We start from the raw sequence: 23,600 nt of genomic DNA, 5'->3' as shown, positions 1-23,600 counted from the left end.
AAAATCTGGTAAATGCCCAAACTTCGCATACTGAACAAGGAAGGATAAGCATATTATCTGATATCCTGTAGGTTGGCTGTTAGACAAAATAGACTACCAGTCTCCCAAGGAAAGATGGACTTCCTTATCTATTTAGACGTAAGCTTCAGTGAGTTCAGTGGAATTGCATCCATATAAATAAGGTGTGTGAATGTATGTGAGCTGAAGCATGTTGGGATACATCCATAAGAATTATGAATCTAATCGGGCAACTCTTAGGACCTTGAACTTTATTTTAAACTACTAGAGTACATATTAACAGATGTTTTGTATGCTTACGCAATCCTTTTTTGAATTCTTTCTTCAGCCTTTTTTGAACACGCTTCTGCTAAACAAGGAAAAACAACTGGTACATGCAGCTTTCACCTGCAGCTGAAATAGTTTGGCTGCTGCCCTTGGCAGAATTAGGTAGAAAAAGAAGGCATTTTTGGCATGGTGCTGCATCTTTTTACAATACACAGAGGACATCTTTTCTTGCTAGCATTTTTTAGTAAATGGGACTAACCTTGTGGTTTGAAACATCCCTTTTGTATTCTTTCATTATTGTCTGCTTCCACAGCAGCCCTGGAATGCAAATGTCACAACTGCCTCACCTGTTGATGTCTAATTAGCAATTTGGCATTCTTATAGAAGAACTTCAGTGTTACTCAATTTTTGGATTCAAATTTTTCAAACAAGAGAGGGGGTCCAAAGTTACTTCATTCTTGCTTCCCTTTCCCATCTACAGCACCATAACTCAATTCTGAAAAAGAAACCTTGAATTAGTACAGTTGCTATATTCTTCAGGGACTTCCCGTCTTCTAAAGCATGACTGGCCACAGGTGTATATCTTCGATCCCTGTACAGGTCTTCGGTAGGGGGTCATGGATTCTCTGCCTTTCAGACATGCTCAGTTCCCTCCCTTGCTTAAAAGTTCTATTTCTCCTTCCACTCTATTCTAAATCAGTAACAGACCTGTTGATATCCATGACATTGTGCAAAAGTGGGAGGAAGATTTTGAAAAAGCTGGAATATATTTGATTTTGGTATATTTCTACCTTCTCCACTATTGTTGGAAGGTATAAGTTGTTAGATGCAGCAATGATGCAGAGGTGCTGATGGTAAAAGTAAGGGAATCCAAACAACATGTTCCCTTACTGATAGTTTGTAACAAACCATTTTTTTCAAACTTAGCAACTTTAAGATATGAAGACTTGAAATTCAGCACTCTCCAGCGAGCGTGCTGGACAATAGGAATGCCCTGTAGTTAAGAACTTAAGAATTTTTCAGAACTCTATAATTATCTGTAGCTTTATGTCATATAAAAGTTTCCCCTAGTGGAAATTGTGACTACTTTTTTCTAATATGAAGTCTATGCCAAAGAGAAAAAAAATTGTCATTTTTTATTAGCGGAAATAGTAACCTTTTTAAAAAATGATAAATTATACATTTCTTGAATCCAATTTTTGATATAGTAACAGTATTTTCCCTCAATATAATTATTCCATATACAGTATAACCAAAGCTTCTCAAAAACAGGTTCCACTGTTTTGGAATATAATTCAATATAACAGACTTCTATTTTTATATGTTACGACATTCTTCTAAAAATAAACCAAAACCAGACATAACCAATCATATGAATATACCTTTAAATTTCTTACATCACTGATAAATTCTTTGACGAATCCAATATATTAAAAATAAAAATCTTTTCATGGATTAGCTTCAAAGAAGTAACATTTTTTAAAATTTGAATTTACTGATGTTCCATTAACAGGCATTGAAATTCTTTATTCTGTAATTCATAAATATTAAATTTAAAAAAAAAATTCTGATACATTGAAATCAGTTTAATTTCAGAAAGAGATTTGATCAGAAATAATAGTATCTCAGACGTCTTCAGATCGTTAAACATCTGGTCCATACTGAGAAATCACCACACATTTAAGTGAATTATATTGACACTATTGTGTACTAACTAGGCAAACAAAATTCTATCTAGTTATTAACAACCTGAAAATCATGACAAATTTCAATTAGTTGAATTAATGAAATGAAGTGGAAACTTTATAGCCATCTTTCTCACCCTGAATAATTGGTGAACAGAGGTCTAATTTTTAAAATCCATTTTCTAGAGTCAAAGATAGAGCTGGCTTAGCCAGTCTCCAGAGCAAACTGGAACAGACTGGATCATTTGCAGAACTCTGGATCCAGCCCTTCAGTTCAAGAGATTAAATTCACTCCACATCCAAGCATGTATACAGATCAAATTGGTGAGGAATGGGATTCTGCAAATTACTTCTTGCATATTTAGCCTTCCATTTCTCACTCAAGTGGTGTATGAGGGGAGTGTATGTGGGGGAGAGGCAAGAATTTCCCTTCATCTTTTCTCCAGAACAGCAATCCAGTGAGGCTGAGACTGAGTGGTTCAAAATTATCAGTGAAGTCTGTGCCTGAATAATAGTCTTGAATCTGTTCTTCCTTTATTTAAATGCACTTTAACCATTAGAACAATTGGCACGCATAAAAGGTAAAGGTTCCCCCGCACATGCGTGCTAGTCGTTTCCGACTCTAGGGGCCGGTGCTCATCTCTGTTTCAAAGCCAAAGAGCCAGCGCTTGTCTGAGGACGTCTCCGTGGTCATGTGGCCGGCATGACTAGACGCCAAAGGCGCACGGAACGCTGTTACCTTCCCACCGCAGTGGTCCCTATTTTTCTACTTGCATTTTTACGTGCTTTCGAACTGCTAGGTTGGCAGAAGCTGGGACGAGTAACAGGCGCTCACTCTGTTACACGGCACTCGGGATTCGACCCGCCAAACTGCCGACCTTCTGATTGACAAGCTCAGCGTCCTAACCCTGATTTAAATGCATCGCTTTAACCATTAGAACAATTGGCACGCATAGTAGTGCACAAATATACAGTCATGGCCGAAATTGTTGGCACCCCAGACATTTTTCCAGAAAATCAAGTATTTCTCACAGAAAAGTATTGCAGGAACACATGTTTTGCTATACACAGGTTTATTCCCTTTGTGTGTATTGGAACACAACAAAAAAGGGAGGAAAAAAAGCAAATTGGACATAATGTCAAACAAAACTCCAAAAATGGGCCGGACAATATTATTGGCACCCTTTCAAAATTGTGGGTAAACAAGATCATGTCAAGCATGTGATGCTCCTTTAAACTCACCTGGGGCAAGTAACAGGTGTGGGCAATGTAAAAATCACACCTGAAAGCAGATAAAAAGGAGAGAAGTTCACTTAGTCTTTGCATTGTGTGTCTGTGTGTGCCACGCTAAGCATGGACAACAGAAAGAGGAGAAAAGAACTGTCTGAGGACTTGAGAACCAAAATTGTGGACAAATATCAACAATCTCAAGGTTACAAGTCCATCTCCAGAGATCTAGATTTGCCTTTGTCCACAGTGCGCAACATTATCAAGAAGTTTGCAACCCATGGCACTGTAGCGAATCTCCCTGGTCGTGGACAGAAGAGAAAAATTGATGAAAGGTTGCAATGCAGGATAGTCCGGATGGTGGATAAGCAGCCCCAAACAAGTTCCAAAGAAATGCAAGCTGTCCTGCAGGCTCAGGGAGCATCAGTGTCAGCGCGAACTATCCGTCGACATTTAAATGACATGAAACGCTATGGCAGGAGACCCAGGAGGACCCCACTGCTGACACAGAGACATAAAAAAGCAAGATTACAGTTTGCCAAAATGTACTTGAGTAAGCCAAAATCCTTCTGGGAAAACGTCTTGTGGACAGATGAGACCAAGATAGAGCTTTTTGGTAAAGCACATCATTCTACTGTTTACCAAAAACAAAATGAGGCCTACAAAGAAAAGAACACAGTACCTACAGTGAAATGTGGTGGAGGTTCAATGATGTTTTGGGGTTGTTTTGCTGCCTCTGGCACTGGGTGCCTTGAATGTGTGCAAGGCATCATGAAATCTGAGGATTACCAAAGGATTTTGAGTCGCACTGTGGAGCCCAGTGTCAGAAAGCTGGGTTTGCGTCCGAGATCTTGGGTCTTCCAGCAGGACAATGACCCCAAGCATACGTCAAAAAGCACCCAGAAATGGATGGCAAGAAAGCGCTGGAGAGTTCTGAAGTGGCCAGCAATGAGTCCAGATCTGAATCCCATTGAACACCTGTGGAGGGATCTTAAAATTGCTGTTGGGAAAAGGCGCCCTTCCAATAAGAGAGACCTGGAGCAGTTTGCAAAGGAAGAGTGGTCCAAAATTCCGGGTGAGAGGTGTAAGAAGCTTATTGATGGTTATAGGAAGCGACTGATTTCAGTTATTTTTTCCAAAGGGTGTGCAACCAAATATTAAGTTAAGGGTGCCAATAATTTTGTCCGGCCCATTTTTGGAGTTTTGTTTGACATTATGTCCAATTTGCTTTTTTTCCTCCCTTTTTTTGTTGTGTTCCAATACACACAAAGGGAATAAACCTGTGTATAGCAAAACATGTGTTCCTGCAATACTTTTCTGTGAGAAATACTTGATTTTCTGGAAAAATGTCTGGGGTGCCAACAGTTTCGGCCATGACTGTATATAGGCATATTTGCAAATTCTTATAGCACTTAGACTTACATACCGCTTCATACTGCTTTACAGCACTCTCTGAGCAATTTACAGAGTCAGCCTATTGCCCCCAACATTCTGGGTCCTCATTTTACTGACCTCAGAAGGCTGGAAGGATGAGTCAACCTTGAACTCCTGGCAGTCAGCAGAGTTAGCCTGCAATGCTGCATTCTAGCCAATTGCACCACCACGTCTCTTGAAAGCCTTTAATGGCTTTCTAAAAACAGGTTTGAGGACCTGTTTGCTGGCTGCATTTACAGGCACTCTTGTCCAGTCAGACATCAACCTTTCCCTGAGCGATAAGTAGATGTGCCCTGCAGCAAAGGTCCATAAGCTTCTGTGATAAGCACATCCTGACAAATGGTAGCAGGGGAATCCCCCTCCGTTCTCTGCATGCTTATCCTCTTATTGCTATTGCTTGTTTTCTTGAAAAGAAACATTTGTTTGCAAAATACGCCTCCTGCCTTTGAGGCCCGTCAAAGCCCTTTTTTAAAGGGAGATGAATTTGGTCTGGGGGATGTGTGTGCAAGGAAAATCAGCCAGGTATCATTTATTTGTCTAACTGCTCTCTTGAGCTCTCTGGAAGTGGGAAAAGATGCTTGGCAGCTTCTCTTTGCCAAGAGGACTGAATTGGTCAGAGAAATCCCATCCTTTCATTGCAAGAGGCGGAGGTGCTGCCTTACTTGCTTAGCTTTCTTGCAACAAAATGTAATGCCTTATTCCAGACCTGGAAAACAGTAAATTTATATATCTATTTAGGAGTAATTTTATTTATTCCTAATCAATAAAATGTTAAAACAGGTTATACAGCTAGTCCTCGACTTACATTTCATTTAGTGACCATTCAAAGTTACAGTGGCACTGAAAAAAGTGACTTATGACTGTTTTTCCTACTTACAACCACTGCAGCATCCCCACGGCCACTTGATCAAAATTCAGACACTTGGCAACTGACGGTTGCAGTGTCCCTGGGGTCATGTGATCATCTTTTGCGACCATCTGACAAGCAAAGTTAATGGGAAAACCAGATTCACTTAACCACTGTATTACTAACTGAACAACTACAGGGATTCACCTAACAACTGTGGCAAGAAAGGTCATAAAATGGAGCAAAATTCAGTTAACAAACATCTTGCTTAACAACAGAAATTTTGGGGTCAGTTGAGGTTGTAAGTTGAGGACTGTAAAGCATTTCTGTAACCCCAATATTGTTTGGCTCATGTAACATGAAATATAAGAACAACCAGGCACCTTGGTGAGTTTATAAAGTTTATAAAGATTAGTAACTTTGATTGCCTATGAATTACATGTACTGCTTGAGTTTACCCACTGCACTAAACTATGGCTTGTTTTAACTGTGTTCTCCTGAAGACCCAATGCTGGATTTAAAGACTGCTAAGCTGAAACTAAGAATGCTAAAATAAGGGCTAATACAGCGTACAAACCCAGTTCAGGTAGTCCTTAAATTGCAGCCATTTGTTTAGCAACTGTTTGAAGTTCCAATGACACTGACAAAAGTTATTTATGACCAGTCCTCACAGTTATGACCATGCAGCCTCCCCACAGTCACTTGATCCGAAATCAGGTGCTTGGCAGCCAGCCTGTATTTACAACAGTGGCAGCATCCCAGGGGTCATGCGAGTGCCATTTGTGACCTTTCCAGCTGGTTTCTGACAAGCAGAGCCAAAGGGGGAAGCCGAATTCCACTTAATGTCAGTATGATTCATTTTACAACCACCAACTGTGGTTGTAAACTGAGGACTGCCAATACTGTGTTGGATGCATAAGAAATCACTGGCTGCATTCATACAGAGTGGTGCCTAGAATTATTTTAGATCCAGTGCATTGTACAAACCCAGAAATCGGATCATTCAGAGTCAGAAGAGAGGCCATTTTAGCCTCAATATGCATTGGGCCAATCTTCCTCTGGTCCAGACTGTATTATGTGAACATCCAGTCATTTCTGCAGTACAGTAATGGGCTGCGCTGCCTAATCAATTTTACCAAGGAAATGAGATTGGGGGGAAGAGCAGCTGAAAATACAAGTTATTACATTACAAAATCCACTGGCAGTCATCAATTTTACCATTCAAGTACTGTCTGGCAACAGCCCACAAACTATGTCTGGCCTCTGTTGCCGTTCATTAGCAGTAGGTGTACCCAAGCAGTGTATGAATGCCTGGACTCCTCAGCCAGTCAAGGCTGCTAATCTACGTAAGAGGAGGAAGGGCTATTGATGCAAGAAAGCCTTATCAAGCCTTATCCTTTGTCAGCAAGGACTTCTGGAGTACTGAAGATACTGAGTAGCAATTCAGGAAGTGATTGGGGACGCTGTATTCATCCCCAAGGCAATCAGACTCATTGTCTGGGTAAATTTGCCAAATTACCCTTGCTCATCTAAGGGCGCCTTCTGGGCTAGTTATGAGAAACGTTATGGAAAATAAACAAAAGAAAGTTTAAGGAAATTAACTTCATTTACTAGTCTCATCAAATGTTTATTTAGAGTAGTGATTTTTTTTTAAAAAAATAAAACATTAGCAGAACAGTTGCTTAATTGGAATGTTCAATTTGGTTTTTTTCAAGGTACACCAATATTTTAGTCAGCAGATGGCAGTGAAGGGTTATCACTGAAAATAGCAGTCAGTTCAGAGTAGTTGAGAGACTCAAAACTCACAAATGAAGGCAAATATAGGTGTCCCAGGACAACTTTGTTGCAGGATCCAATCTGGGTCGGTCACCGGGACCTCAGAAGTTTAGTCTTCTGAGCTTTTGGAGTCTGAAATGGATTGGATTGGATCCTGCAGAATCTAAACTCTCCATCCCTAATGCTTAAGTGGGAAAACTTCATGATCTCAGCAATAGTTCTTCCCAGCGCTCCTATCAGTATGGGAGAGTTGTTAGAAAGAATAGACACTTTGGACACTAACCTCACAATCGATACAAAAGCTGCGAGTGGCACAAAGAGCCATGGAAAGATACATGTAATGCTCAGTATCACAAGACAAGATGGAAAGAGCTGCACATGGATTAGAGAACAAACGAAAGCAATACGATATCATCAAGAGACTAAGAATTGAAATGGAAATGGGCTGGTCACATGGCAAGAAGAGCCGAGGGCAGGTGGACCAAGGCAGTCATAGAATGGATCCCGCTTGGTAAAAAGCATCCACGAAAGAGACCTGAAACAAGACGGATTGACAGCATCAGCAGGTACTGTGGCCCCACTTGGCAAAAGAAAACTCAGGACTGTATTGGTTGGAAACAGGCAGAAGAGGCCTTCAACCTGCAATGGATAGACCATGGCTAAAATGATGATGATGACTGATGTAGAATGAAGTAGCGGCCTAATAGGGAGGGAGGGAGGGACAACTAAATTTACCTGAGGGCAGGAAATGGGAAAGGGGGTGAAGCTGGCCTGGGGCTATAGAGAAAAGAATTCCTCAGTGTATTCCAATGGGAGTGGCAATTCCCAGTATGGTAGTAGTGACTGGTTTAAGCCCCCTCAAGCACATCAAAACAACAATGAAATTCAATAAAAGGAAATAAGAACAAAACAGTACAACTTAACCAAATCAGCAGCACACAAATATATGCCAGTTACAAATGCAGACTTAGCAACAGCTTGTCTTGTTTTACTATTTTTCATTCTGAAATCTAATCTTGGTAGTTGAGCTTTATAGTCAATATTAAGATCAGATAGGCTTCAAACGACAGATTGAAACAAAAGCAAAACAGCCATTAAGCTTGCTGAGAGTTTGATTTCTTTTCTTTTTAAAGCAAATGAATAGAAACTGGCTGTTATACGAATTGCTAATCCCCATCCTCATTCCCTTTAAAGCATCCTGCATTCCGATGATCAGCTTCTTATGCACAGCAAGGGATTTAGAAGAAGTACAGCAATCTTTTCCATCTGGGTGATGGTCAGTTCCTGTCATTTGTCATCCAGCGTGAGACTGCAGTACTGGAAAAATTGGATTATTCCTATAGATTAGGCAAGACTGAGCTACAATGTTATCAAGCTTTGCTCTTGAAATGTCATGTGATTTTAGTTTCTGTGTTTGAAAACATGCCATTTCTAATATATGCAGATTTCAAAATGTAAGACACACACATAAAGATAAAATGCCTTGGTTTGCCCATCAAGCTTAAAATGCTTATTTTCTGAATCTACATGAGAAAATGAATCATAAACTCAACAAACAATCCGAGTTGGCCCAATACATCAATGGGGGTGGGGGTGGGGGAAAGACAGGGGCAGAGGAGATAGAACTCAAGTTTCAAATTAACCAAAAGTTGGTGTATTGTACTATTTTCCTACTATGTTTTTAATTGGGATCTAAGCCAGTTGTGCCAAGGGGGCCAACATCTCTTGAAAGTTTCAGGAAGAGACCTTGTGCATTCTTTGGTGAACAGCCACCACCAAGAATGTCCTGTGTCCGCCACTCATTTGTGTGACGATACATACATGTAAAGTGTGACGATACATACATGTAAAGGACTTCTTAATCGTATATTTACCCAACGTCTAGATTGCTGAACTTCGTAACACTTCCCTCCAACCTGACTTCTGACACTGAGGGATGCAGGAAACGGTAAACCGGACAACCCTTGGCAAGTAACGGGGTCCCACACGTCTGCTTGGTGAGCTCTGAAAGCTCTCCGGAGCTACACCGGAGCTTTGGGAGTTTGGGAAACCGCTCCCCCCCCCCATCCCCAAAGACGAAGCCCTGGCTGAAGGCGGTGTGCGGTGGGCTTCTCGTCTCCCTCTCTTGCTCCCGCCCCACTCCGGCTTCGATGCGCGAGTCCCGGGACGTGGCCGGGCTGCCCCAACCTGGCGAGGCCGGCCGAAGCGTTATCTGCACCCCGATGCCTCTTTTCCCGGCTAAGTCAGAGGGCGTCTGAATCAGCGAGGGCGACGTTTAGGGCAGCGTTTCCCAACCTTAGGAACTTGAAGATGCGTGGACTTCAACTCCCAGAATTCCCCAGCCAGCGTTTCCCAACCTTAGGAACTTGAAGATGCGTGGACTTCAACTCCCAGAATTCCCCAGCCAGCGTTTCCCAACCTTAGGAACTTGAAGATGCGTGGACTTCAACTCCCAGAATTCCCCAGCCAGCATAGCTGGCTGGGGAATTCTGGGAGTTGAAGTCCACGCATCTTCAAGTTCCTAAGGTTGGGAAACGCTGGTTTAGGGAGGCGTCGGAGCCAGGTGGCTCGGGGCGACGGGGGCGTGGCCTGCAAGGGCAGGGCGTGGCCACCAGGTGAAGGGGTGGCCGAAGGTAAGTGGCCCGGGGCTGCTCTTTGGCAAGCAGCGCGTGGTGCGAGCGGCAGGACGGAATTAGGAGGGATGAAGGGGCGGCAAAGGTAACGCGGCTTCCCGGCGGGCGCGCGGGACGTCGTCTTCTCCTCTTCCTCCTCCTCCTCCTCCTCCTCCTCCTCCTTTTGGTTGGGTCGGGAAATCTCTCGTTCCGGCTGATCAGCCCCCCAGCCCCTTTTTTACTCCTCCGAACTGGTCAATGACTTCTTTGTTAGCGGGAATTTCTCCACCGTGCCCTCGTTTATCCTGGATCTGTTTGCAGTGGGCTTCGGCGCGCAGCCGACTGTTTTACACAGGCTCGCTTTTGTGATGCTAGGTTTTGGGTTTTTTTTTTTTTTTTGCCCAGGAAGGCTATCCACGCCTATGTCGGACTACAGTTCCCATCGTTGCCCTTGGCCAATTCATCTAGTGGGCACCAAGTAGAGGAAGCCGTGCCACCGCATCCTCCTAAAGAACATGGAGCCGGCTTCCCAGTTGGTTTCTTCTGAAGGTCTCCCCATCCCCACCCCCCACTCTCTTTTTTGCTCTAATGCACATCCTCCCCTTCCGTTTCTTTCTAGGTTTGAGCGTGTGGGTTGTATTATTGGGTTGGCGTCAGGTCTTTGTTTTACCCAACTCTTGTTTCTCCCTTCCCACCCTTCCCCAGAGCTTTGGTCTGCTGCTGTGGTTCCTGATCCCATCCACCCAAACCCTCTGCCAGCTTTTCCAATGCCATCCCTGAGCCTGTGTAGTTGTGGCACCAACTTTGACCGCCTCAGTGACATGATGGTGGGGTTGTTTCTGTTGCTTCTGAGGCTTAGCAGAATAAGCATCTTATCCAGGTAGGGCAAGATTAAAACTGGTGACCCACCAAGATTGGATCCTGCAAGATTAAAAATAGGTGTAAGGTGAACATTTGGATGTGGGCTTGGACAATCCCTGGTGATATTTGAAAGAAAAGAAAAGAGTGGGTGCTGCAGTGACTAGCCCCAGCCTCCTTGAGTTTAATCAGCTGCTGTTACTAAGCCTCCTCCTCGCCTTTTGAGGGCTCTCCAGTCTTGAACTTCTCCAAGTCCAGGGTGTGTAATACTCCAGCTTCTTCATCTTCCCTGAAGTTCTTGTGAAAGACATTTAAGTGCAGAAGAGTCAGAGGGAAAGATGAAAGTTTGCCCAGTGGGACCAGAGTTGAGGCACCACTGCAAAGGCCAAGAAGTAAAAAGGGAATGCCATTTTTTGTTTTAATCCCATTTATATCCCGCCCTTCTCCGAAGACTCAGGGCGGCTTACAATCTAAGAAGGACAAATCAATGTGCTTAGCAATAGCCTTCATTCTATGTATATGCCTGCTTATTAGGGCTTTCGCCCCCCCCCCAAGTGGCATTATTACAAAGTCAGCTTATTGCCCCCAACAATCTGGGTCCTCATTTTACCTACCTCGGAAGGATGGAAGGCTGAGTCAACCTTGAGCCTGGTGGGACTCGAACCTGCACTAATTGCAGGCAGCTGGTGTTACTTAAGGAGGCATTAGCCCACTGCTCCACCAAGGCTCTTGGTGCACATTTCCAAAAGGAGCTGGTAGATTTGTGGCGTGAAAAACTAAGAGACAGCCTTCCACATAGTTATCTTTAGCTAATCATCTCACATTCTGTGGACAGTGTTTCGCCTCATGTCTCCTGAAGGTCAAGGGTTCCCTTTCCTGCAGTTCTTGGTGGTGGTTTTCCTCTTGCTTAAGCCATCCCAATCAGGTCTCTTGGCTTACAACATGCATGATTCACACCCAACTTGAAAAGGAATGTTTTGGTTGGGAATGGTGACAATTACTGCAACAGCATGTGGAGGACATCTGGTTTGAGAAAGCTGTCCTGAAACTGTTCTGCAATACGTACCTGGTCTATTGGATCATAGGTTTATTTGTTTTTAAATTAAATGATGATTCTGTGTGGATGACACATATCCCCACTGAAATACACTGGTAATTACCAGATATTTATAATATGTCCTTGTTTGCTAAAACAATTGGTCACAATGGTGTTGTGAAGTATAATGTCCTTAGAGAATTTTTTTGTCCTGTGTTTAAACCCTGTTCTTGTTCAGGAGTCCATTGTTAAAACACTGCAAATGTCTGTGGGAAAAGTATCGTGCAATAAGTGAATAGTCAGACAGAGAAGGGAAACTAGTTCAATATTACTTACCTTTTGGTAAAGCTCAGGCATTGGGTATGTTGATCTAGTCACAGAATGTTTATTGTGGTACAAACCTCAAAATGGTTTGTAAAGCTGAAGGAATTGAGTGCAACTTGATTTTTGATGTGCTCTGAGAGTCATCAGCTGAACAGTTCTTTCTCCAGATGTGTCAAGGCAGTTTACTCCTTGTAGTGGGAGACAAGGTAGCAGCTGTGGTTTCCTCCACTGGTGGCTCAGTGTTATTTCCACACAAGTGATGGGATTGCATCCTCACAGTTAGCAGAAAGATTGGGCAGATGTTTAATAAACAGTCGTTTAGCTTGGAGACTGAAGGGAACTGTGTACCCCACACAACTCTGTCCACCCACTTCACTGCTGTTGCCCTAATCCAGCATTTATTGCCAGAAGCAGCTGCCACCTTAGCACCACTCTGAAATATGTGTTGGCTTTGTTATTGGATTTGGAATGGAAATGATTGACAGGTCATTGATTAACTTTGTCATTTTGCTTTAATAATATGTTACTCAAACTTATCTGCATGCAACATTAGGTAACAAAGTCTCATCAAATATGACTAGCAGTTTGTTTCAGCTAACTTCAGAGTGCTATTGCTATGAGTGCAAGGGGTTTGGTCTGAAAGTGATCGACTGGGAATGTTTGTTGTGGATTCCAGCATGTGCTTGACTTGTTCAGACAACAGGAGCTCCTTCCCTTTGTAATCACATCTTGATTCCTAAAGCAAGATGTGACGACAGGGGTGGGAGCTCCTATTGTAGATAGATATGTCTTCTGAATTCTGCCTGTGGGGATCCAACTTTTGTTGTCAGCATAAGCAGACAACAGACTGTCACTTTGGAAAGTGGCCACTTAGTTTTACTGGTTGTTTAAATTCTATTCTGGGGGTCTGTGGACTGTTCTTTTGCAACTCTGTGTCCTCTTCACTATTACTTTGTTATACTTTGTGAAGGGTGGCAGTAGTTGTGAGTGTATCTTGGACTGAATAGATCCGTTTGGTTCAGCACTGTCTACTAAAACTGATGGTAGCTCTAGACTAGGGTGTCAAACTGCCGGCCTGTGGGCCGGATGCATCATAGCAAAACCGTGCCCATCCCATTGCCGGCAATGGCAAAAAAAGTCACGATACATCACGACACATCACGTGACGTTGTGAGTTTGACACCCCTGCTTTAGACAGAATTATCTTCCCTAGAATCACTGTTTACTACAGCTAGGCTATGTATAAAGGGTTGAAAGGGATTCTGGATTAAAAGGTGAGACTTCTAAAGAGGCCTGCTACAAAGATCGCTAGCTTAAGCTCAAACTTCCAGGAATTGGTCCATTTTTTTTTTGATGGTGACATTGATTGTGTTCATATAGCATGCTAAGCTGTGTTATGATAAAACCCAGTATATTGTTTCAAGTAAAGCTTGAATCAGCCTGGAATTAACAGGGAGCACCTTGACCATATTTTTTTTTCTGCAAGATCAACTGAATCACAATTTTCCAGGTCCTTGAGATTTGAAAAGGTTGACCTTTCTCTTCCAGCCTCTTCCAGAGCTAAGAGCAGCTGCAGAATGATTGCCTCAAGTTTATATCACCGCAGCTGCTCATCCATTTTTGAAATGCATGAGATCATGAAGATGTCAAAAGGTAAAGCTAGTTCAGAAGTGCAGCTGGATTGCCTTACTTCTGTTTTTGTACCTGTTAGTAAGGTAAAGGTGAAGCACCCTAAGGGGAATCTGTTTCTGGGATCTATATGGATACCAACATGTTTCCTGACGAGAGTTCAGAAATGTTTTACCATAGGCTTCTTCCAAGATGTTTTTCAACTTTCCAGCCTAACTAAGAGCCCTGTTGTTCTTGACAGTTCACCAAGCTCTTAAGTAACTTGTCCAGATTTTTTTTTAAAAGAAATAAATTCTAGATATAGTCTGGGAGAAATACTTCTGTTTTAGGGGAAATTCACACCTATTTCCAACTTTATCTACTTTCCCCTTGAAGAATGGCAGAGAGCTTGACACCCCCGCAATCACTCATTAAAGTAATATCCATCCATCTCTGAAGTGGCAGAAAGCTATATAGGCATATCATTGACTGGTCCCTCTATTGCAGGGGTGTCAAACTTGCAACGTCACAAACTTGCAAGTGTCTCCATGTACCATGACTTTTTTCTCCCATTGCTCTATTGCACCCCTTCTGGTGTTGGTTCTGATTTTCAGATACAGGGTGTGCTAACAAAGCCACTGGCTAAACTCAAGTCTTGCTGCCTTCCCCTTTCTGAATATCATAATCAGAGGGGAAACTATTCACCAATCACAGCAGAACTGTGACTGGTGGATGATTTTGTCAGATAGGTAAACCTATTCAATGTACTTCCACACAGGAATGGAGTTTGGCAGGAGGGTTCAGGATTGAATTGTTAAGTCCTTGGTGCTCTCCAAGTGTAGTTGTTTGCCTGTAGATGTTTCATTTCCTAATTATGTAACATTGTCAGTGCCCCCATGTAGATTGAAACACCTGTCCCAAGGCTATTCTTCCTAACCTACAGAATAGAAGGCTGGGGCAGTCTCACATAAAGCAGGAGAACTGACTTTCCTAATTTACCTCCTCAGTGCAGAGGCCACTGGGTAATGGGCTTCAGGAAGTAGCACACTGAAGGATACACCCACTTTGCAAGAACTTGGCTCTTCTACTTTCCAAGACACAATGTTTGGAGAGGCTTGCCTAAGAGCAGGAAGAGAGGGCATACTTGGCTCCAACCGGCAGTGACCAATAGGTACTGGGTTGATTATACCTCCTGTAATTTACCTCTCTGGTAACTGGTGCAAAATGTCATAGATTTATATCATTTTAGATTTGACTGAGTGCTGTTGGTTTAAAGGAGAAAACGTGTGTCCCATGGTTAAATGCCAGTCTGGAAAGAAGACATGTTCCTTTTCATCTTCCACTACCCCCACTTCCATCCCTGTTGCACAAAAGTACTTACACATTTTCTTCATGCCTAGGGCAAATCTGTTGTTTTTTAAATACAGATTTTCAGGTTGAGTCTTTAAAGTAATCTTCAGTATCACAGTTCAAAAATTCACAGGCATTTTTAAAAATAACATCATACTTTAATGGTTTTCCTAAGTCAAGTCAATGTAAGCAATTTTAATCTGAATAAGAACAGGCTTAAATTCTGGATATTACAATTTGTATAGTGGCTTAAGGAGAAAAACCTCAGATTGCTGTAACTGTTCTTTTAATGAGTAATGAAGCAACATTTTTTCCCCAAAGCTGACTTTCCTCAAGCCACAAAGAATTTTCAACCTGAATGACAGATGTTGAGATTCACATAAACAACTTTATGGATTTTTGCTGGGGAAAAAATCTCTATGCAATTCTATGAAATTAGTTAAACATCTGATGTTGAAGCCAACTAGGTAAATTAACAGACAGGCTGCTCAGAGTCACTTTGAATCACCAGATGAGTGGAAAATAAATGTGAAAGAATGAAAAATTTACCTATTACTTTTCCTTCCCTCTCTCTCTCCTTATGCTGCCCATCTTATACCGCCATAGCTGTTGGTATGGTGAAGAATCTCTACACATCTGTAGCTGTTGGTATGGTGAAGAATCTCTACACATCTGCATTAACAAAGATTGCAGTTGAAATTAAACTAGTTTACTATAAGTATAGTATTTCTGTTACCTAGGTGGAAATCAACACTGAATGAATGCAAGGATAACCAGACATAAATTAATTTGATCTGAAATCTAGCTGCTGTGTGCTATCTCTCCATTTCTTTGAGGAGTATTTCACATGTTGTCAGGAATTCACTGACAACCTTTTGTGAATTACTTCCATGTATATCAAAGTATCACACAGGACAATTCAAGATGCCAAAGCAGTTCAGAAGAGACTGATGTGCCCCATGGGAAATGTCCAGTTTTAAAAAAGATTTTAAAAGAAATGATTTTTAAAAATGATTTTAAAAGAAAAAAGAACATAGTTGTATCCTATAAACACAATCTTTTAATCCCCAGACTATGATGCAGGCACGTTTGCTAAAATTTAGGACTAAATACAAAATTTGTTATACAGAACCTGCCTTCTTGAATAAAATGGTTTCTTAAAATAACCTATTCCTAATAGCAATGTCAAGAATTAGGGACAAAGGGAGAGTGTGTGTAAGAGAGAGACAGGGATGCGAAGGCAACATTTATATTTGCAAAATCTGATTTTGTCTTTATGAAAACTTGTGGCAAATCTGGCTGATGTCCCCACTCCCAGGCCATCACCCCATCAATCTGTAACTGCTTGCTAGAGCTGGAAAGGCAAGTTCTAAACCTGTTTTCCTAAAAATAAATTATTCTGAATTTAGTCAATCTGACTCCCTGGTAATTGTTGTTAGAATTATTGGCTGACTTTACTGAATAAGAAGAAGAAGAAGAAAAAGAAAAAGAGGGGGGGGTGAAGTGGGTGAGCTTGGCTTGGTTTATGGTGGAGGGTGAAACTTGTTGATTATGACTCTTACTGTTAGGATGGGGACTGAAGACACTGGAAACCCATGGCCTTGCCATTTCCCAGCATCTAAAGTGGTGTTTCTCAACCTGGCAAAAAAAATTTTTATTGAAAAGTTTTTCAATACATTTTATCTTTAACAATCCCTCCCCCCACCCCCTACCCAACCCTTCCTAGCCCTCCCTAACCCTCCCCCCTCCCCTTCCCCCTCCCCCTCCCCGACTTCCCAGAGCTAAATACAAGGTATAAAAGTAAAAACAATCATAAACAACCATATGCTAACAAAAATAAGCTATTAAGTCTATCGCACTCTAGCTCGTATAAAATGACTACAAGCAATACTAATATCACATCAAAACTTATACAAATGCTAAATGAAACCTTTTGGTCCCATATTTGTTCTGGATGTAATCAATCCACTTTTTCCACTCCATAATATAACGTTGTTGCGAATGGTCTTTCAAATAAGCCGATATCTTTGCCATTTCCGCCAGGTCAGAAACTTTTAAAGTCCATTCTTCTATAGTCGGCAGTTCTTCCTTCTTCCAGTATTGCCCTACTAAAAGCCTTGCTGCCGTAATTAAGTTCAACATCAACTTAGTGTCCACAACAGTAGTATCCGTAATTATGCCCAATAAAAACAATTGCGGACAAAACTTTATCCTTTGCTTAAATATCTTCTGCATATTCCCTGGCAAATTTTAAGACAGGTGGACTTCAACTCCCATAATTCCCCAGTCAGCATCTGGGAGTTGAAATCCACCCCTGTTAAAGTTCCCAAAGTTGAAAAACAGTGATCTAACGACTCTGATTGTCCACAGCATGCAAATACTGGAGGAGTTTAGTTTTTATGTTGGCTTTATGGACTTGGAACCAGCTGTTTGCTGTTATTTTACCAGGCTGAGTCTTTTCCTTAGTATCTTTGAAAATGAAGTGAAGGTCACGTCTAGTTATGCTGGAATTCTCACAATTCCTTATCATTAACCAGGCTAGCAGAGTCTAATGAAAGTTGCTCTAAAACATCTGGAGGGCATCAGATTGTCTCCTGCTGATAGTGGGAAAATAATTGAGGTTTATTTTACTCTTATTTGATTTGCATTTACTTAAAATATGTTATGTTCCCTTTGAACAGGCTCCCGGGGCAAAAAAAAACAAATCAGTTGAAGAGCTAGATTGGTAAAAGCTGGTGATTATAGTAAAATAAAGCATCCCAATAAAGCAAAGTCACTCCGATATATTAAAAAGAGAATAAAAAAAAACATTGCAATTCAGCGGGGGGAAAAAAGACTGCTGCAATTGCTTGAGCTTATGGATTTAGTCAGGAGATTGTCCTCCCACCTCTGCATAATCTTTCTTTGAAAGGTTGAGAAATTGAATGCTTTCGAAGTCTTCCATTATGCAATTAAGGAGTGTTAAATAGTTTTGTCCATATTAAGCAAGCATATACCTGCACAGTAATACCGGTATCTGAATGCCAGACAGCAGAAACAGAATCTTAACTGTTTTACAGAAATTATCATTCCAAGTGCTTTTTTTGTAAAAGAAAAAGGTGCCGCAACTCACACATGTCATACAACCGGCCTTGCCTACCCTACAAGGTTCCATCCAAAAAAGGTGCCAGAACTCCGTTCTGAGCGTTCTATGAGAAAAAAAGCCCTGATCATTCCTATGAGAATGTCAAAACAAAATGAATAAGGTTCAGAAATGGACATTTCTTTCCTCCTTTTGTCTGAGGAATATTTGTTGGGGTGGCTGGTTTTCTAATAAAGTGAGTCATATAAGTTGATATTGTCTGATGGGTTCAGGAAGGTTGGCTTAACTGAAGTTTGGGGAATCTGCTGCTGGAAAAATAGAGAGAGAATCTGAAAACATGCTCCATGCCCCAAGGATGTGTGTGTGTGTGTTCTGTAGGAAACAGCTCTGGAAGAGCTCTACCCTAAAGGTGAAATATTCGTATCTCTTGGCTACATACTCAGGAAGATTCACGAGAAACATTTAACACCTTGCATGCCCTGCTTCTAGGTGTAATCTGCTCATCCTAATAGGTAATAGGTGCTCAGGGCTCTGAAATTAACTTGTGTTAACCCTTCAGTAGAAGTAGAAAAATAGGGACCACTATGGTGGGAAGGTAACAGCGTTCTGTGCGTCTCTGGCATCTAGTCATGCCGGCCACATGATCACGGAGACCTCCTCAGACAAGCGCTGGCTCTTAGGCTTTGAAATGGAGATGAGCACTGGCCCCTAGAGTCGGAAACGACTAGCACGCATGTGTGTGGGAACCTTTACCTTTACCTTAAACCTTCAGAGTAGGTCAGGTAGGAAACAGGACACCAGAAGGGCTACTGGCACTTATATGTTATAATACAGGATCCTGAAACTGAAATATTCATCTCTCTCGTCTACATGCTCCCTTCTCTCTTAAAAGAGAAGTGGGGGGACACTCTTCAGTTTATTTGTTCTCCTTTTCAAGCCTAGGCTAGGCTGTTTTTCAGGACCATCTCTGTGTAAAAGTAAATGTTTGAACAGCCCAACTGGTTTGGAAATCTGGATGCTGACTTTGAAGAGAGAAGAGAGGGACCAAGTTGGTCAAGTCTGCTCTGTAGGTTTAAATGGCAGGTCCAATTTTCTGCTGCTTTCTGGAAAGAAATTGCAGCTGTTCTCTCTCTCTCTCCTCCCCCCCCCCCCAACCAAGTCATTTGAAGAAACTCATCCTCAGCCCTTCAAGGCCCTCTGGCTGCCCAGGATTGCTCCAGTTGTGCTTGTGTCTGCATTCCTTCCCTCCCACCCGCCACCCCCCAGCCCCACAAGTCTTTCCCTGGAGCCTCTTTTCTGTTGCTGAGAAAGGAGGGCAGTTGGGTACTCAGGGACAGGAGTGTGGGGACAAATAGCTACTGTTCCAGCGTTGCTGGGTTGTGAAATGAGTCACAGCCGGTGGGACCCGGGTTGTATAGGCTTCAGGAAACCGCAAATCCCAACAGCTCAGGGAGATTCTCCTTTAGCGCAACAGAAGTCAAAGAGATGCCTTTAGATTTTAAGCCTTTGTAATCAGCCAAAATCCCAGCCGAGCTGAATTATCTTTCACGACTCCGAACAGCTGAGAAGCAGGGAAAGCTGTCTGGTGAAATGAAGGGCTTTCCGGTTGGCGGCGATATTTGCCAGCCTCCAGATGTCGGCCTGCCACTTGCTGTGGCTGTGACAGACAAGCCATCTGCACTGGGAACTGAAAGGATAATCGGACCGGAAAGCGTGTATGCATACAGTGCTAACCAGATGTCATAGGATACAGGGCTTCCAAGCCAATTTCATGATTGCACAGAAGGAAATATTACTGTTGGCACCAATGACAAATTTACTATGCACACACCTCTTAAAAATACAGCAAGTGTATCATTAAAAAAACCCTGCCCGTTTTAAAAGGGTGCGTTTGCATATATACACAGAGCTGCATCTACTTTTCTAACACTTCTAATTTGGGGGGAGTAATACTCCCAACAGGTTTTTTTTCTTTAATGTTTTAGGAGGAAAAAATTCCGCTGAAGTTTAGGTAGGCATCTTTGAGTTTCTTCCTCTTCTTTTTTTTTAACATACTCCCTTTGATTTCTCCACTCTTTGAAAACGTTGTGATTTTTCTTTGTGGAGCATTACTTGCAATTGTTTGATTGCTCAGCCAATATTTGGATTGAAATCTGTTCCACTTGCTTGTGCTAGACTCCCAGTTCAAGCAGGACATACCAGGCAAACGTGCTGGGCCCACGTGTGTCCTGCTGTACTTGTTTGGTTCCTTCTTATTTGATAACAACTTACTGTAGGTCTTCTGTGTACCTTTGCTTCCTGAAAATGTGATTTGAATTGTAGCTAACTGCAAAGCAGATGCCCTCTGAACATGCAAACATTAATTCCTCATATCTAAGTTGCTCACAATAGGGCCATCCAGTGGTGTTAGTCTCTAACCAACTTAGGAGAAAGGGGAAATGTAGTCTAATATACCTAGTAAGCATCAAGGTGGGGAAATCACTGCTCAGTGTAGGAGCAGGTTCAAAGATCCAGCGACACAAATTCACTGTGAGCAGAATAGGACCATAAATGTACTTTCTAAGAAACCATGGATGCAGTAAAGGCAAAGCAAGCTCTTGCTAACAGTTGCAAACTACAATTGTGGTAGAAACTTCCACCAACACCACTACTACAACATCCACTCTGCATTTAGGTGTTTAGGACCATCTCTCCTTTATGCTCATTGCCCTTTGGCTAATTTTCTCCTTGTCAGCTTGGTGATGTTTGCTGCCAGTGAAGCAAAGTAAATAACGCTGTTGTGATAAACCAGAAACCCTCTGGGCCATTTTATGAAGAATTGGATTTACACTTTTTGTGAGATAAAGGTTGGAAGGATGTCCATCACTCTCCCCCCCCTTCCAGGGGAATGGATGATTTGGGCCTGTCATTAATGGAATGATGTCACCAATATGCCAGGAAGTTCTAGCAAGGCTTCAGGGCCTTTTGGCCTCCCTTATTTTTATAGAGGTGCATTACTATTCTTTCTTTCTGTCTGACCAGATGGTCTTTGATTCCTCCAGAGACCGGCAATGGCTTAAAAAGCATTGCATCCCAAAGATTCTTCTGGAGTCCATACAATCAGTTGTGCGATATTGTCCTCAACAGGCTCATCTTCAAGAAAGCAAAGTGATTTCATTTGAGCTAAATGTGTTCTCCCAAAAGCAGAGAGGAAGGGGAGCAGAACAACAGGGCTGGGTAAATGGGCTCATAGCAAATGTCCTAGAAAATGTGTGTGTGTGTGTGTGTGTGTGTGTAATAGGGCTTCTCCACATACCTGTCTCCTTCCCTCCCTTCATGCTGCCCTTCATTGGCACAGTCCTCTCCCTACTGCCACTTTACCAGTGTCGTGCTCACACCTGCTCCATTCCTGGCTGGGCTAGCCCCTGCATGCCCTGGCTCCTTTCCTGAACGCAGGGGGCCAAGCAGGGACCAGGGGGAGAGACGGGAGCAAGGCAGGGGAGGGGACGCGAGTGAGTGAGCAAGCAAGCCAGACATGACAAGGATGGTAGCTGTGGCGCAGATGGAGAGACAAGCCCATTGCTCTGCTCAGTGGCAGTCTCCAAGGAATACGAAAGGGGCGAAAGGGGCGTATTGACTATAAAGCAGGAGAGAATGACAAGGAATTATTTGTTTATCTAACATACGGTACAGTACGTGATAAGGAAGAGCAAGCATAATCCGAGACGCCCACTAGTGGGTAGAGAGGGGTGATCCAGCTGACTTTGGATATTTGGACTTGGAAATTTGGGGAGGGGAGGCAAAGTCTCTCCTGATGATTCTTGAGTAAATTTTACCATAAGCAGATTAAGAGGGTGCTATAGGTCGTCTTATGCCTAGGTAAGTGACTAAAACACAGGGAACAGGCATTAATGGTCATTAAAACGTGCATTTAGATTTAGTATCCAGTACATTTCTTCACTGAGCGCCAGTTTAGTGTGGTGGTTAAGGCATCGGGCTAGAAATCAGGAGGTTGTGAGTCCCACCTTAGACACAAAGCCAGTTGAGCTGGATGATCTTGGGGTGGTCTCTTTCTCTCAGCCCTAGGAATAAGGCTCTTCTGAAAAGCCATTTTTTTCTCTGTATTTTCAGAAAGAGTGTTATTGGCTTTCTTTCTTTGCACTAAAATGGGCTACTGTTGCACATGACAATTTCTGGAGAGCCCATACAAAGCCCAGACCTGTAGCTGCTGAAGCTGATGTAAAACCCTTTCATAATTGCATTTGGGGGGAAAATAATACTTGGTTTAAGCTGTGTTTAATGTAACAAACGGGCAACCTAGAGTCTTGCTAGGAATTCCAAATTGGCCAGACTGAGTAGCTGGCAAACCAATACAATACAATGCAATGTTGTATCTTGAAAACCCCCGTATGTGGGGGCATCCTGCGTAGATCCAGGGCTGTAGTAGAGGCAGATCAACCAGCCTTGGTGCCTTGGAAGGCAGAAGCCTTCCCATGGCAATGCCACTGCCATGTATTCAGTAGAGGAGTCCTGCCAGATCTGTTCCGCTCAGAAATCCAGGATGCGATTTCTCTTGTCAGAAAATACCTTATTTTCTTAATTCGTATCTTAATCTTTTCTTCTGACTGCCGCTTGCTTCTTTCCCAAGGGGTTTGGGGTGGGGGCAGGCTTGTCCGTCCCTGCTCTTTCAAGTTTTCAAGTGAGAACTCTCCAGCCCGATGTGGCTGAGCTGAGTTTACTCCGTTTGAAGTTTTGATTAAGTGTACATGGAGACCTCTCGGTGGAAGCAGCCGCGGGGATCACATTCCAGCTGCCGCTCGGTGAAAAGGCGTAAGAGCAAAGCAAACGACGAGAGCCCACTGTACACAGAGTAAGTTGTGGGTCTGAGGGGAGAGTCAATAAAAGGCGGGAGGGAGGGTTGTGGCTCCTGCCTGTCACTGCAAATGGCAAAGAGTCCCTGAATTGGGCCGGGCGTAGTAAGAGTTTCTGTCCGACTGAATGAACACCAGGCGCGCACGAGGTTAGCCTGGAGGAGGTGCACATAAACACAGCTGTTCACGAGAGCAGAGACATGGATCGTACCACTCTGGAGGCAGGGGAGAGCAGCCACAGGTAGTTTCCCTCCTCTTTGCTTCTCCCCGGTTAAGGAAGACCTCCTCGGTGGCTCCGAGGCTACAGCCGAGGGGCAAACGTTACCTGATGGGAATCTAGGTGCCAGGCAAGAAAGCTCCTGGAGCAGCCTGGCCGGGAAGGGGGATTGGTCCAAGCCGGAGGGACCCACGGAGAAAGCCGGCTTAGCAGGTGCCCTGATACTCCAGGCTCCAGCCTGAATGGAAAGAGAGGCTGAATCTCCGAGTGGGCAGAGCGTTTCGAGGAAGCCCGGGGAGCAGACGCTCAGTCCCATGGCTGCAAAAGTCCTCAGGTGGGTCTCTTCGATCTTCCTCCTTCCTTGCATTGTCCTCCTCTGGGAAGGAGGAGGAAGCCGTCCGGGCTGGGC

At 43.0% G+C, this 23,600-nt stretch overlaps 1 protein-coding gene across 1 annotated transcript in view; it reads left to right on the top strand.

Moving 5' to 3' along the window:
- Positions 1-9,404: 9,404 nt before the first annotated feature.
- The window catches only part of LOC308662907 (hyaluronidase-4-like), a gene marked incomplete at its 5' end in the record, with an annotated part of 35,977 nt that continues 21,781 nt past the window's right edge, over positions 9,405-23,600 (top strand). Inside the window, 2 exons of the mRNA XM_081319051.1 lie at positions 9,405-9,496; positions 9,940-9,972. Of these exons, the coding sequence (XP_081175177.1) occupies positions 9,405-9,496; positions 9,940-9,972 (125 nt within the window). The remainder of the gene's footprint in view (positions 9,497-9,939; positions 9,973-23,600) is intronic.

The sequence above is a fragment of the Vipera berus genome (genome assembly GCF_964194415.1).
Source record: "Vipera berus genome assembly, chromosome: 2".
NCBI classification, from domain to species: domain Eukaryota; kingdom Metazoa; phylum Chordata; class Lepidosauria; order Squamata; family Viperidae; genus Vipera; species Vipera berus.
The sequence above is the reverse complement of the archived record's forward strand: the minus strand, read 5'-3'. Positions and strand labels throughout refer to the sequence as shown.